The sequence below is a fragment of the Phodopus roborovskii genome, unplaced genomic scaffold (genome assembly GCF_943737965.1).
Source record: "Phodopus roborovskii unplaced genomic scaffold, PHOROB, whole genome shotgun sequence".
Classification (NCBI taxonomy): Eukaryota; Metazoa; Chordata; class Mammalia; order Rodentia; family Cricetidae; genus Phodopus; species Phodopus roborovskii.
Window position 1 is genome coordinate 20,921,625 of NW_026126469.1, and position 15,767 is coordinate 20,937,391.

The window sequence follows — 15,767 nt, forward strand, 5'->3', positions numbered from 1 at the left end:
GGGTTCAAGCTGAAGGTCAGAAAAGCAAAGCAGCAAACCGACCTCAGCTTGATTGCAGACCGATTCCTGTCTTCTCCTCACTTATATTCCTTTCTAGTGCTGATTTTAAAGGTGTGTACCACCAGTGCATGGCTTCTATGGCTAACTAGTGTGGCTGTTGAGATTAAAGGTGTTTACCACCACTCCTTGGACACTATGGCTGACTAGTGTGTCTAGCTTTGTACTTTATTTGTTAGATCATTAACAAAATATATCCACACTAAGTTATTAAAGCATCTTAAATGCCATATTCTGACCCAGGCGTTGATGGTACACACCTTTAATCCCAGCACTCAGGAGGCAGAGGCAGGCAGATCTCTGTGAGTTTGAGGCCAGCCTGGTCTGCAGAGCTAGTTCCAGGACAGGTTCCAAAACAATACAGAGAAACCCTGTCTCGAAAAATCAAAACCAAAGTGGCATATTGTGTAGATATCTGAAGTGTTTGAAGATGACCTATCTAAAGGAAATCTCTGTTTAACCTTGAAAACTTACTAATATGACTACAAATTCCATTGTAATAAGTGACTAGGTATTAACTTATATTTCTTTATTATCCTAAATAATTTGTAATAATAACTTTCAAGGATGACAAATTTGCATAGGTACAATACCTTGAACAAGATTAGAAATGTATGTACAGTACATGCTAACAAAAATAATCTTAAATTTGTATCAATATACAAAGATTCATATCAATGTAAAAATTTTTTGTTTTTGCTTTTTTGAGACAGGGTTTCTCTGTGGCTTTGGAGCCACTTCTGGATCTAGCTCTGTAGACCAGGCTGGCCTCAGACTCACAGAGATCTGCCTGCTTCTGCCTCCTGAGTGCTGGGATTAAAGACGTGCCCCACCAATGCCTGGCTCAATGTAAAATAATGTAAAATACTTAAAACATGTAGTTGCTTGCTAAAAGTAGATTCAATAATCTACCCTTTTATCCTATCATTTCTATATCCCCTTTTCTTTCTTTCTTTCTTTTTTTTAACACAAGAACCCTGAATCTGATCTTTGTTCAGTTTTTCTTTTTCTTTTTTTTAACTTGCAACTAACCACCCTAAACATTGACAAATATCCATACATAGAAAGACCATACATAGAAAGACCAAAAATGACCCATTCCTCCTCTTGGAAATGTGGGTGTCATGTTCTTAAATTTACTTCCTGCTTTCTGGGGGGGTGACACCATCTTTAGGGAATCCTAAAAAGAACAATTTGGGTTAATTGTCAAGTCTTGGGAGAGGTAGCTCTATCATTTATTGTCTGGTCTCTGTGTAATGGGAAAGTGCAGGGCTTGTCTCAAGTCTTGGCTAGAGTAGTAGTCTGTGAGGCTGGAATATCTCAGCTAGCCACCTCAAAACTGTCCAGAGCAATTTGTAGTTCAAAGCTGCTCTTTAGAAGGTGTTTGTCAGCATAGTGGCATTGTCAGTCCTGATGAATTATTGTTATGGGGCCACCCCCCATTTTGGAGACTTCAAAGGTTGCTGTTAGGCAAGGTCATGGTTTACTGCAGAAAATTTAAACATTTTAAATGTCATATGCAGCAGATCTCAAAGAAGTTAAAGGATCAATATTTGTTATGTACATTCAGAGTACAGAAACTTAATTCATACTTACCTGATAGAGATGCAAACCTGAAATTATGCACAGAAAACTAGATGAAGCCTTTTTCTAGAATTAGTTAGTAGTATATATGACCACTAATATCATAGCAAAGAGTTTAAAATACATATATATTGATCTTACAATTTTTAAGATAATACTTGTACCTTAAGAAAAAGAGTTCAAGAATCAAAATAAAACCAAAGATCATGAGTTAGTAGTAATAGAATAGTCCCTAAATTTGGCTTTTCTATCTGATCTCAGGTGGCTATTCTGACATGGAGATTTTGGATTTTAATTTTAACAAGCATACTGGGTTTAGAGAAGGAGGGAGCCACGATCCAACTCAAAAGCTAGCTTTAATTTTTAATTGGACTGAGACTACAAAAAAAGACCATTTTTTATTATATGTTTGTAGAGAACAGCAAATACAGACATTTATGAAGATTTATGAAATTTTATCCTGTTGGAGATGTGATATACCCCCTTGCAGATGTGATATACCAGCAGGCCAATTTACTTTTTCTTGGGACTTTTTTTTCCTGAATGATTAGTCCTTTTTCTTCACAATTCTCATTTGTCCGGTTGTCTTTAGATTCCTTAGCTGGATGCCTTCATTCTCCTAAAAACACAAAACAACAACAAAGAACTCTTTCCCAATCCTAATCTTTGGGGGTTCCCCTTTGGGGATTTTGATTAAATGCAAAGCATTTATTAATCTTAAAGATAGTTTAGATTGAACAGCCAAACTGTTGGATGAACTATCATCTCTTCTAATTAAGAGGTCTCTTGTTCAAATAGAACTTTTATCAATTTTGATGTTACCCATAGCTTTTCTTTTCCTGTGGAAATAAAACCAAAACCCTTTCTCCAATGTAACACTTGTCCTGGTTTCCATTCTGTTGTGAACACATAGAAATGGGTTAATAATTAAGACAGAGCTAGCCGATAAGAAACTAGCACCTGGCCAACAGCATAATATCAAATACAGAGTCTCTGTGTATTATTTGGGGCTGGTGTGGCGGCAGGACAAGACTGGCGGCGGGCGGAAAAACCCATACTTCTTACAGATGGCGCCCACGTGGCTAGTAAGAAATCCCACTTCTGACACCAGATATCCGGTTAAATAAGGATCAGGATAAACAAATAGGCCGAATAGATGTTTATTCAGGGAGAAATAACTTACAACCTAGACAGATGAACACCAGGAAATTCAACCCAATCCTCTCCTGTCTGAGTCACGCCAGCAAGAGAGCTTTTCCTGGCAAGAGAGCTTTTCCTGGCTCTCCCCCCGACTTCCTTCCACAGGTCACTTCCACCCATCGCTCCACCCCCCAAAGGGCGTGGTCAGTGCCACAGAAGGACTATCTCACTACAAACACATCTTTAAAGTATACTGTTGAAGGAGGTTCTGTTCCACCTAGGCTTGCCACCCTTTAGGGTTTTGGCTTCTTGTTCCTTCAGTAACTACATGATGTCTCCCTGGACTCACTCTCTGTGTCCTCTCCTTAGAATTCTCCTTATCTGGTAGCCCTGCCTATACTTCTTGCCTGGCTACTGGCCAATCAGTGTTTTATTCACCAACCAATAAGAGAAACATATACAGAAGGACATCCCCATCAGTATACAGGCTGATTTAATTCTGTATTTTTTTCTGTTCTCTCTGCAGCTGACCTTCCTTTTCCATTATAATTCAGAAAATTCAAAGTTAATAAAGCATTATGCAATCCATTTGGGGGGGATCTTAATGATCCTTTTCTGATTGTTTAGCATTGAACTTTAGAGTTCAATTTGACCTTTTCATAACTGCTTACACTGTAGGATTATATGGTGTACTTGTAATATTCTTTACATTATAATAAGCAAAAAAACTGTTTCATTTTACTAGAGGCATATGCTGGAGCATTGTCAGTCTTAATTTGTACAGGTATTCCATTGATGGCCATAACTTCTAACAAATGTGAGATTACAGAATCAGCCTTTTCAGAACTCAAAGCAGCTAGCTGCCCAAAGAAATCCTGAATAGGTATCAGTGATGTAGTGTACATATTTTAATTTTCCAAAATCTACAAAGTGAAACACATCCATCTGCCAGATTTCATTCCTTTGAGTACCCTTTGGGTTACTTCCTGCAGGTGGTGAGTTTGGTTGTATAAAGAACAAGTAGGACATTCACTTACCATTTCCTGGGCTTGTTGCCAAGTGATAGGAAAATCCTTCTCCAAACCCTTGCTATTGACATTGTGGTTTTTTACTAAACGCTGAGGCCTCCAGCACATTTCCTATCAATAGTTGATCAATTTCACCATTATCTTGTGCTAACGGGCCTGGCAGGCCCATATGGGATCAGATGTGTGTTATATACATGTGGAATGATCCCTATCCTTGATTATTTCTTGTAACTGAATAAATAATAAATTCAATTCTGACTCATCAAGAATAAATTCAACAGTTTCAATGTGTAAAACAACTCTTTCTGTATACTGAGTCAGTAACTATGTTAAGAGGTTCTGTAAAATCCATTAATGACAGCTGGGTGGTGGTGGTGCATGCCTTTAGTCCCAACATTCGGGAGGCGGAGGCAGGAAGATCTCTGTGAGTTTGAGGCCAGAGGCAGGCAGATCTCTGTGAGTTCAAGGCCAGCCTGATCTCCAAAGCTACACAGAGAAACCCTGTCTCGAAAAAACAAACAAAACAAAACAAAAAGCCGCCAATACCATTAGATTAGCATATAATTCTGACTTTTGGAAAGAATCATAAGGGCTTTCAGCCACTTTACTTGAATTTCCTGATTTATATCCTGCCTTTCCTCATTTGTTTGTATAAAATATAGGGGCTCCAGAAATTGGTATTCCCCATACAAAATGAGGAAGAATCTACTTAGTTCTCTTTATAATTTCAATTATCTTGCTTTTGGGATAGTTGTTGTTAATCCCCCCCCCAAAAAAATTACTACAAGCTCTTTGCTAATGTTCATTTTCTACCCATAATAAGCCAATTTCAGCATTAATAAAAGGTATTACACTTTTTTGCTAGGTCTATTCCTACTAATTGACAAAGTCTCAATATTCCTTCTAGAATCAACTCAGAAATCTTTTCCACAGACGTTTTTAATTTTTTACTCTGTTTATGTGGTAAAACTATACATTCTAAGATTATATCTTCCCTCTGCATTAATATTCCTGTGGAGAATGTATAGAAGGGTAGAGGGTGCAATAACCAGAATGCCATCAAGCTCTGGATCCAAACCATCTACATGCACATCCTGAATTTCTATTCCACCAAAGCTAATTCTCTGTCAGCTTTAGCTGATAATTCTCTTGGACTATGTAAGTCCTTGTCACTGTCTAAGGTTTGAACAAATTACTCAGTTCATTTCTGTGTACCCCGATAGACAGCTGTAGATAGGAAATGTCTCTTGGCAATCTTTGAATGTCATTAAAGGTCCTGAAATCAATCTGTCCTAATCTGCACTTTTGGGGCCTAGTTTTCTGTAGACTTATTTTATATCATAAGTAATAGAATCTCCTCTTTGTATTTTTTTCAAGAGCAATTTGTAATCCCCAACAAGGCAAAATTTTCTTTAATTCTTCAAACATTGTTTTTTTTTTCTAAACTATCTGCATTTAAATCAGCTAGTAAGATGTCATACATGTAATGATAAAATGTAGATTGAGGAAATTGATTATGGCTATTGTACAAAATATTCTGTGGGAGAAATCTTCCATTGATATCTCCTAACAGTCTGAGAATTAGTATAAGTAGGCACTGTGAAGGCAAATTTTTCTCTGTCTTTTTCTTGTAAAGGTATAGTGAAGAATCAATTATTTAAATCAGTAACTATAAGAAGCCATCCTTTAGGTAATAGAGAAGGCAAAGGAATTCTAGACTGTAGAGATCCCATTGGGTGAATCATCTTAACCAGTCATAGATCTGTTAGCATTCTCCATTTCTCAGATTTCTTTTTAATAACAAATACAGCAGAATTCCAATATCTGGTTGATTCTTCATTATGCTGAGCGTTTGGTTGCTCCTCTGCCAGCTATTCTAAGACCTGCAGTTTCTTTGAAATTAAAGGCACAACCCATACAGGTTTGTCTGCCAACCATTTTAAAGGTAGAACTGTTGATACCTTTGGAAGATCAGCAGCTGTTGTGCCCTGTTCTCATACAACCTGAATGGTCAGTGATTGTTCTTTCTAATACATTCTAAGATTTTTATATTAATTTACGGCTTGTTTCTGAGATTGGAGGAATGTTAATCTGGGTATTCCATTTTTGCAACAAACCATGGTCCCATAAATTCATTGTTATGTTAGCCATATATGGCTTTAATTTTCCTCTCTGTCCTTCTGACTCTATATATTTGACCTATCTCATGCTGTTTTACCTAAGATAACATTCAAATCCCTAAAAGCTGAACATTTACTTCCTGAAGAAGCCAATTTGGATGCCAAGATTCTGGTGCAAGTATTGTTATATCTACACTGCTGTCTTCTAGACCTTCAATGACAATGTCATTTTTTTCATGTTTTTAATTTTGGTCTTTGTTCACTTATAGAAGCTAGCCAAAATACTTGCTTTATGGTTTCTCCTGAATTTTTTGTTCTCTCTTCTATAGAACAGTATAGTTTTATATATATATATATATATATATATATATATATATATATATATAATAGGCATTAGGTTCTTTAATTGATCTGGCAAGGAGTTTCTTCAGCAATGATAGGAAACAACTGAACCGAATTTGACGTGGGGGCCTGCCTCTGCCCCCCCCCCCAGTGCTGGACCCCACCACTGCCCAGAATGTTTCCCATTTTTTAATGTGGGAAAAAAAATCCTCTCTTTTAACTAATTCTACCCTTTAAGGATTCTTGATTGTCTCATCAAATCTGCTGATGATGATTCAGATGATGGTGAAGTGTGGGACTGACTACTCTTTACTGGCAGAACAGTAAAGACTGAGCAGTTTTAAATGCAGCTACCTAGTGTGGTAGCAGCCCAAGGAGAGGCTCCAGGGAAAGCCCATAACCCACTGGGAGAAAACAAGCCAAAGAGCCAGTTGTCTGCACAGGTGAATATGAGAGCACGATTAACTCCTGCAGATATTGTGTTGTGGTCAAGTTGTGAAGATCCCCAAAGACCACCAGGAAGACAGACTCACTGAACTGCCAACATAAGGCTTTATTGTTTAATCCTACCAGTACTGACTCTGTCATGCAGGCTGACACAGCAGCCTCTAGACAGAGTACCCACCTAGGCTACTGCAGGAGTGTTTGAAGGCAAAAGTCATAGAATTAGATCAGTAGGTAGGGAGAGGCATGGGTCAGATCCTAATTGGTTGACATTTAGGGAACGATTAGGGGAATTTTTCAGAGTCAGGGCAACTGTTTTGTCAATGCTTTCGATTAGTTAGCTACAGATGGGGCATTTGGTGATTTCTGAGGCTTTGTTTATCTCTTGAAGGTGGTCTGTTGTACATAGTTTCCAGTAAAGTCCTGAATTTTCTTTGTGGTCACACACAATTTCCAGGAATTAAGTTTAAGAGGAAGGTTGTTTTGGAGTTTCTTTGTATCTAGTTTTGACTCTAGGCCTGTTGCATACAATATAGTATCCAGGAACTAAGCATAGGGTTTGGACTGTCCTGTAGTTCCTTTGTGATACATGCTGACTCAGAGACCTACATGTCTTTTCTGCAGCCTGTCATGGCTGCTAAAAGCAGGGGCCTGGGTGGGGGTCTGTTCCATACAATTGGAGCCAAAAGCTGCAGATAAGAAGAGAGGCTACAATAGAAAAAGCCCAACTCGCTTGAGGAAAAGGAAGGAAAAGCTTAGCTGGTGGAGTAGACTGTGGGCCTCCTGCAGCTTCCGCATGTGCTGGTAGCTGCAAAGCCACAGACAAACAAGTGGCTTTTTGGTGAATTTGTGTCCCAAAAGTTGGGTGGCAGATATAGGAGAATTGTATCTGCCTCCTGAGTGACAGCATTATAAGCCATCACAGCTAAAGTAAGTGTGTGTGTGTGTGTGTGTGTGTGTGTGTTTTCTCTGCTTTAGAGAGGTCTCTAATCCCAGATTGGCCTTCCAGTCATTCTTCATGCTTCATCTTTCCTAGGTTCTTTACAGAAAACTTTTCTGTCTATATATAGTAATTCAATATAATACTGAAAAGTTAATAGAGGGTTACCCTGGATTGGTAGACCACTCCTTTGTTTGTTTGTTTATTTGTTTTTAATCCTAACACTTGGGAGGCAAATGCAGGCAGAGCTCTGTGAGTTGAGGCCACATACTATACATGGTGAGTTTCAGGCTAGCCAGAGTGCATATTAAGACTTTTTTCCTTAAAAAAAAAAAAAAAAAAAAAAAAAGAAAGAAAAGTAAAAGAAAGAAAGAAAGAAAGAAAGAAAGAAAGGAAGAAAGAAAGAAAGAAAGGTTGATGGAAATTTAAATCTAAGACTATTGGCACTTCTCCAGGAGAAGGTACACAGTAGTTGTAGTCATGTTGAAGGAATACTGTTTCCCTCATTTTTACTCTCCATCTCCATTAAAGTCAGGGACTCTGTTGGCTTGGGAGTGCCAGGTGTGTGTCACACTGATGCTTGGCTCCCTGCGCTAGGGGGACAGTCAAGGCTACATAACTGGCAGAGTTCACAGCTCTCAAGAACTCTGGGTAGCATTCAGTTGCCTCAGTTTATTTTCAACTCCGAGGTTGAACTTCACCTTGTATTTATCTTCCAGATACTGAAAGATGCAATGAAGAGCTGTCTGGAAAAATGCCTCCAACCAGATATACATTCCATTTCTTTTCCTGCCCTTGGGACAGGAATGATTGACATAGAGAAGAATACAGCAGCCAGGATAATGTTAGATGAAATTTTAGCATTTGCCAAAAAGCACATGAAGAAAACCCTGACTGTAAGGATTGTGATCTTTCCATCGGCTGTGGATATATACACAGTGAGTTAGCATCTTGGAAATGTCTTAAGAATTCCTTGATTCATCACCACTGTCTAACTAATATCTCTAGTCTAAGGCAATGAATGAGCTAGGATCCCACGATTTAATTTAATTTCTACAAATTACCCACCCTTGACCAAAGATCACTCTAAGCCAAGATCATTTTCAAAACTATGTTCAAGCTACTTTGCTTTTTCCTTTCCTGTTGAATTTATTCTCTCTGCTCCTTAAAGGTAAGCAGCCTATTTTTGGTGTGGGATCATTCTTTCTCCCCTGCTTCCTTACCCCCTGCCCCTCCTTTGGGGTATTTTGTGATGGTTTTTGTCCTGGATAGAGCTGGGTATCTATAAAAGGCTATAGAGAGTTATTTAGCAAATATTTCTTGCTTATTATCCTAAGCCAGGCATTTGTCTCAGAGTAAGGAACAGCTCTCCCAAACATGTCGGTGGCCTCTCCCAGATCGGGTGTTCATTCCTATTGGACAGAGCTGGAAGAACACTGCCACACCTTGCCCTCTATTCCCACCTCTCAGTTTTTCATCACATTTCAGTCAACAGCTTTGCCTAAGCGTTTCTAACTCTGCAACACCTCCTACTTCTAAATGACATGCCAGAGAACTGACTTTTATCCTTTGAATATGGCCTCTCTTACACTCTGTTTATCAATGGAAAATGTTAGCTCATTTGCTTTACTTCCAAGTTCTTGGATGAGGATGGCAGGGAACAATCCTATTTTCAGGTAACTAAATGTGGTTAGATCAAGGGACTTAAAAAAAAAAATTTTTTTTTATTTTTTTATTTTTTTATTTTATTTTATTTATTTATTTATTTATTTTTTTTTTTTTTTTTGCCCTGGAAATAGAAGCTGCAAATACAATTTATAAAGGAAACGTTCTGTAGACTAAGAAAATTCATTGCTGAGTTGGGTCAGTTGGTATACGCCTTTAATCTCAGCACTCAGAAGGCAGAGGCAGGTGGATCTGTGAATGAGTTTGAGGCCAGCCTGGTCCACAGAAAGAGTTGATCCAGGGCAACCTGGGCTACACAGAGAAACCCCTATCTCCACCGCCCCCCCAAAAATCACAAAGAACCAGGATCTCTAGTTTGAGGCCAGTGTGGTCTACATAATGAGATCTAGACCATCCAGGAATGCATAGTAAGACAGTGAGAATCTGCCCAAATACACTCAAACACACACAGACACACTTTGTTTTTGAAGTACAGATAAAGATAAAGCAAAATCTAGTCTTCTAGTCTTTTCTCATCAACATTATCAGTTTTCAATAAAGTAGTTATTGTCCATTGTATCAACTTTGAACAAGAAGGGAATTGGATAAGGTATGCCCAAACACCTAAGACATTTCATTTATTTCAAGTAGACTCTCTCTTAAAGGATATGTCTGGAAATAGTGACTTTTTTTCGGGAGACTATCCTGTAACAATAATTACCTTAATCTAATATATATTGAATACTCATTTTGAATCAGAAAGAACTTTAAGTATTTTTACAATAGTTAGCCCATATAAAACAGTTTGGTATGCTCATAACATTTAGAAGTGATCTATATATTAATTTGAGCTTTAATGCAGTACAACATTAATACCAGGTTTTGTTTTTCTTTTAATTTTACCTGTATTCATTTCTCAGATGTTCTAATACAGTGATGCTATAACTTTTTAATACAGTTCCTTGTGTATTATGGTGACCCCCAGCCATAAAATTATTTCATTGTTACTTCATAACTGTAGTTTTGATAGTGTTAGGACTCATAATGTAAATATCTGATATTCAGGATATCTGATATTTGGCCCCAGGGAGTTTCCCGCCGCAGGTTGAGAACTACTGCTGTAGAAGTTCATAGTCCTACCTGTGCTCTCTTGGATTGTCTAAAGCTTGCTTGTGGCCTAAGGACTCGTGGTAGTGGGAAGGGAGCCTGATGACAGAGTGGTGTGATGTATGCAGGCAGAGATTTTTCTTACACTTGCCCTCCCTGTTAAGACTGCTGTGCTTTGCTTATTTTAGGCTTTTTGTTCTGAAATGATGAAGAGATCCATTGAGCTGAATCTCAGCAGTAACAGTGGTGAGTAGGAAATGTAGAGTCCTACAGGCATAATGGTACCTGGGTGGGGACAGGCGAATCAGAAATTCACGTCATTCTCTATTTAGATAACAAGTTTGAGGCCATCCCAGGCTACACGAAAGAAAAGTGGGGTTCTGCCGACAGAGTCTGATTCAGGAACTCTGGTCCAGGTCAAGCAGGTCTCTTTAAAAACTGTCTAGTTGATTTCACAGCTGAGCTAGGTTTGGGGCTGATGAATTAAACCGATCTTGGATGTTGTTGCCAGTGAGATTAGTTTGGTCTCAGACTGGAATGTGAGTGGTCTGGGGTGGAACATTTAATGGCTCAGGAGTGCTTGCAAGTACAGAAGGGTATTTCTGTTAAGAGTCTTGGGGTGGTGCTTCTTAGGAGCCTTTATTTCTTTGTCTGTAAAGTGAGGATAACAGTAGGTGATTATGAACAAGTGAAATGGCTAATCAGGTGAGAGCGCCTGCTGCCAAGCCTGATGACTGGAATTCAACTCCCAGAATCCACATGGTAGGAGGAGAAAACTGACTCTCACAAATAGTCCTATGACCTCCAAATGTGTACAATAGTACATGTGACATGTGCTCACATACACACACACACATCACAACTGTAATTTAAAAAAATAATAGACAATATTTTGATAATTTCCAATTATCAAAGGATATTTTATAAATTAAAATTACAAAGCATTAAAGTAGTTCCAGAGGGCAAATAAGAAGGGTCAGATGGCCAGACTCCTCAGGTAGAGTGGAAGAAGGAAAGATTCCTTCAGACTGGGAGGGAACCAGAATGGCTTCCTGGACAAGGACAAGGATGTTTCTAAGGTGAGCTTTGGGCTGGAAAGATTTCCATCAGCCAGCAGTGGAGGGGTAGCACCTGAGATGAGTAAAACCAATAGAAGGGAACAATGCGCCACATGTTTGTGAAGTCATGTGGGATACAGGGGAACAGGTAAGGGATGGAGTTTTAGGTAAAGCTGAAATGCAAAAGGGGAATATAAAAGTTGTATATGTCGCCTTTAATCCCAACACTCAGGAGGCAGAGGCAAGTGGATCTCTGTGAGTTCGAGGCCAGCCTGGTCTATAGAGCTAGTTCCAGGACAGGCTCCAAAGCCATACAGAGAAACCCTGTCTCCAAAAAACAAACAAACAAACAAACAAATAAATAAATAAATATATGTATGTATGTTAAACTGAAGTGCTAAGAAAAGGATCACGATTTATTCAGTAGTTCTTGAACATATCTGTAAAGAAATTAGAAACTACAGAAACATAACTGCCATTCAGAAGTTTGATACAGTTTGTCTTAGATTATCAAGGAAAGGTTAAACTAGCCAGGGATGAAGAGAAGCACATTTTCATTAGGAACATTTATATAATAAATAGTTAATTGAATGCATTTTAGTTCTTAGAAAACTTACCCTTAGGGACTGGGGAGATGGCTCAGTGGCTAAGAGCACTGGTTGCTCTTCCAAAGATCCTGAGTTCAATTCCCAGCAACCACATGGTGGCTCACAACCATCTGTGATGAGATCTGGTGCCCTCTTCTCACATGAAGTTGTATATGAAGATAGAGTACTCATACACATAAAATAAATAAATCTTAAAAAAAAAAAAAAGAAAAGAAAACTTACCCTTAGTGATTACCCTTAGTGATTTGAACAATTTAGTTTTCAGAGGTAATGCTTCTCTCTTAATAATGATGGACCAAGGAAGTACCACTATGTGTTGTTTCTGTGCCCTTCTAGAAAGTAATGTATAAATTCTCCAAAAGTATTTAAAATGGCAAGCAGTATGCCTCCAATTAAAATTCCCTTTTCATTTTTGTTGTCTTCGACATTGACTTTTATTTCAGCTCAGCTCCCTAGCTCCTCCCTTCTAGTTCTGTACTATTGCTTTCCAGACCTCCTGGTTCCACCTAGCTAGAAGGTAATACTACCCTGGTGTCTTTTACTTATTTATTTTTTTAGTCATGTGGTGAGACTAGAACTCAGGTCCTCTGGAAGAGCAATTCCTCATCTTCACCACTGAGCCAAATCCCCAGCCCCTACCCTATTGTCTGAGGATTACTACATAGGAGAGTGTGTAATCATTAGGGTCAGATGCCCCACCCACTAGCTTGGTGGACATGATTAACTAGTTCTACAGCCATATACAAGTTACTAAATGACTCTTGGATCTTCAATGACTTCATTTGTAAGATGAACTAAATAGTTCCCATCTCTGTGGCTGTGCCTTAAATAAAGTACTACGGGTAAAGCCCTTAGAACAGTGTCCTGAGTAGTTTTTTTAACTTGCTTTTTCTCCCCTCAAAATATGTTTCTGTGCTGGGAGGTGCTAGTGTGTTGCTTTAATCCCAGCACTTGGGAGGGAGAGGCAGGCTGATCCCCCCACCCTCCCAACACACACCACATACACACCACACACACACACACACACACACACACACACACACACACACACACACACACAGAGTTTCTCTGTGTAGCTTTGGATGACCTAGAACTCACTCTGTAGAGCACTCTGACTTCAAACTCAGAGATTTGACTGCTGCCTCTGCCTCCCAAGTGCTGGGATTAAAGGTGGCACCACCACAGCCCAACTGTTTTTTAAAAAAACACATTGTATTTCCTTGAATCATATAGCTTTTGGTGTTTAAGTCTGGTAGGTGCAAGAGGCTAAGGATATGTCACTTAGCAGGTGAGAATGGGTAAACTTACTTATCTCCACCCACACAGAGCAGAGGGTGGAGATAATAAGTCCATCATCTTCTAAGCTAGCTGATATGTTTATACTGAAGCCATAAGCTGTGCCTATAGATTCCCTTGTGGCCAGTGTAGGTTTTACAGATAGGTGTTAGCCGCTGTTGCTGACAGTGGTGGTAATATCCTCGGGGCAAACGGTGGCTGTGATATTCTGTACTATTGGAAAACCCACCAGCCTTCTGTATTTGTTTTTGATAGTTGTTCCAGTCCCCCAGGGGACCGGAGGGGAGCAAAGGAGTGGACTCAAAGCTGGATCCCCTGCCATCAATCTGACGGGTGTAAACGTGGCAGAGATGTGTGAGGCCAAAGAGTGGATTGAGAGGTTGGTGACTTCCGAGGACCGCCACGTCATTGAGAATAATCATATTCTCTATCTTGGGAAGAAGGAGCACGACAAGCTTTCTCAGCTCCAGACAACCTCAGGTGTCTCCATTTCAGAGACTGTCAGTCCCCTAAAGGCCACTCTCGAGATTAGAGGTGCCCAGGCTGACCTCATTGAAGCAGTAATGAATATTGAATACATGCTGTGTGAAGTTCAGGAAGAAGTGGCAAGAAAAAGGGAGAAAAGTCTTTCCGATTTGTTAGGTGAGTAATTGCATAGTAAGGTAAAACTCTTGCTAGGCTTTGTGGCTCACACCTTCAGCCCAGCACCTTCAGGGGAATCTGTGTGCGTTTCAGGCCAGTCAGAGCTATATAGTGAGACTGTCTCAAAATGAATAGACAAGTAAAAATGACAAAAGGGAAACACAGTTTCTTAAATTCAAGTACATGTCCTTCTAACTAAGAGATGAGGGAGGCCCATTGGTGTTGGTGTTGACAGTATCTTTGTTAAGTCAGTGTAAAGTTCTCTACAGACAGAGAAGGATGGGACAGAAGCAGAAAGAAGAAAAACAGCAATTGCCACCCCACCCCAGATTCCCTAAACCCAGGTATAATCCTAGCATGGGAGATGGAGGCAGGAGGATCAGGAGTTCAAAGACTACCCTCAGTTACAGAGTGAATTGGAGGCCAACCTGATCTACATAAAATCCTGTCTTGAAACAAAATGCCAGCTGTCCTAATTGATGCTTTGGTCATGAGTGTACTCATGTGTTTGTGGAAAACGTCCTGAGAGAGGGAAAAGCAAGCCGTTCTGGTTCACTGGTAGAGCACTGGCCTCTCGTGATCGGGGGTGTACATATTTTTATTTATTCTTTGGGACTTTCATACATGTATATAGTGTATTTTGATCACATTCACCTCCATTCCTCTGCTCTAGCTCCTCTTTGGCCTCCCTAACATTTCCCTTCTAACTCCATGTTTTTTAAAACCTACTGAGTTCCATTGGAGCCCTCATAGACACATAAATCTAGTGTTGTCCAATGGAATAGAGTGGGGGCAACCCATCAGGCTGCATCCCTGAAGAAAATGGACTCTTCCTCTTTGTAGCCATCAAATATCATTAGTCCCTTAATTAGAGGTGGCAGTTCTGGTGGCCCTCCCTTATACATGCTCAGATTTTGACTGGATTGAGTTTATGCAGGTCTTGTGTAAGTGTCCATAGCTGTTGTGAGTTCATGTTTCCAGTAGCTCTGTTATATCCAGATTTTTTTCTAAAAGAGTTTTCCTTTTTATTTTTTTTTTTTCCTTTTTTAATTTAAATTTGAAACAAGGTTGTTTTACATGTCAATCCCAGTTCCCTCACCTTCCAATCCTCCCCTATTTCCACCAAACCCCCATCCCATCCCCATTCTGCTCCCCAGGGAGGGTGAGGCCTTCCATGGGGAGTCTTCAAAGTCTGTCATATCATTTGGGGCAGGGCCTAAGCCCTGTGTGCCTAGGCTGAGAAAGCATCCCCTATGTGGAATGGGCTCCCAAAGTCCATTCATATACTAGAGATAAATACTGATCCATTACTAGAGGCCCCATAGACTTCCCAGTTCTCCTAACTAACACCCACATTCAGGTTTCCCAGCTATCACACTGGGATGCACAAGCTCCCCCTTGTTCAGGTCAGCTGTTTCTGTGGGTTTCTCCAGCCTGGTCTTGACCCCTTTGCTCATCACTCTTCCCTCTCTGCAACTGGATTCCAGGAGTCCGGCTAGTGTTTAGCTGTGGGTGTCTGCTTCTGCTTCCATCAGCTACTAGATGAAGGCTCTAGGATGGCATATAAGGTAGTTGTCAATCTCATTAGTATGGAAGGGCATTAAAGCTGGCCTCTTCACTAATGCTTAGATTGTTAGTTGGGTTCATCATTGTAGATCTCTGGGAATTACCCTAGTGTCAGATTTCTCCTTAAACCTATAATGGCTCCCTCTATTATGGTATCTCTCTTCTTGTTC

General features: G+C 39.7%; 1 protein-coding gene across 1 annotated transcript in view; it reads left to right on the forward strand.

The window, feature by feature from the left end:
* Positions 1–15,767, forward strand: part of Parp9 (poly(ADP-ribose) polymerase family member 9) — a 39,498-nt gene that overhangs the window by 13,619 nt on the left and 10,112 nt on the right. The window contains exons 7-9 of the mRNA XM_051191402.1: positions 8,375–8,593; positions 10,616–10,673; positions 13,645–14,031. Coding sequence (XP_051047359.1) covers positions 8,375–8,593; positions 10,616–10,673; positions 13,645–14,031 — 664 coding nt within the window. The remainder of the gene's footprint in view (positions 1–8,374; positions 8,594–10,615; positions 10,674–13,644; positions 14,032–15,767) is intronic.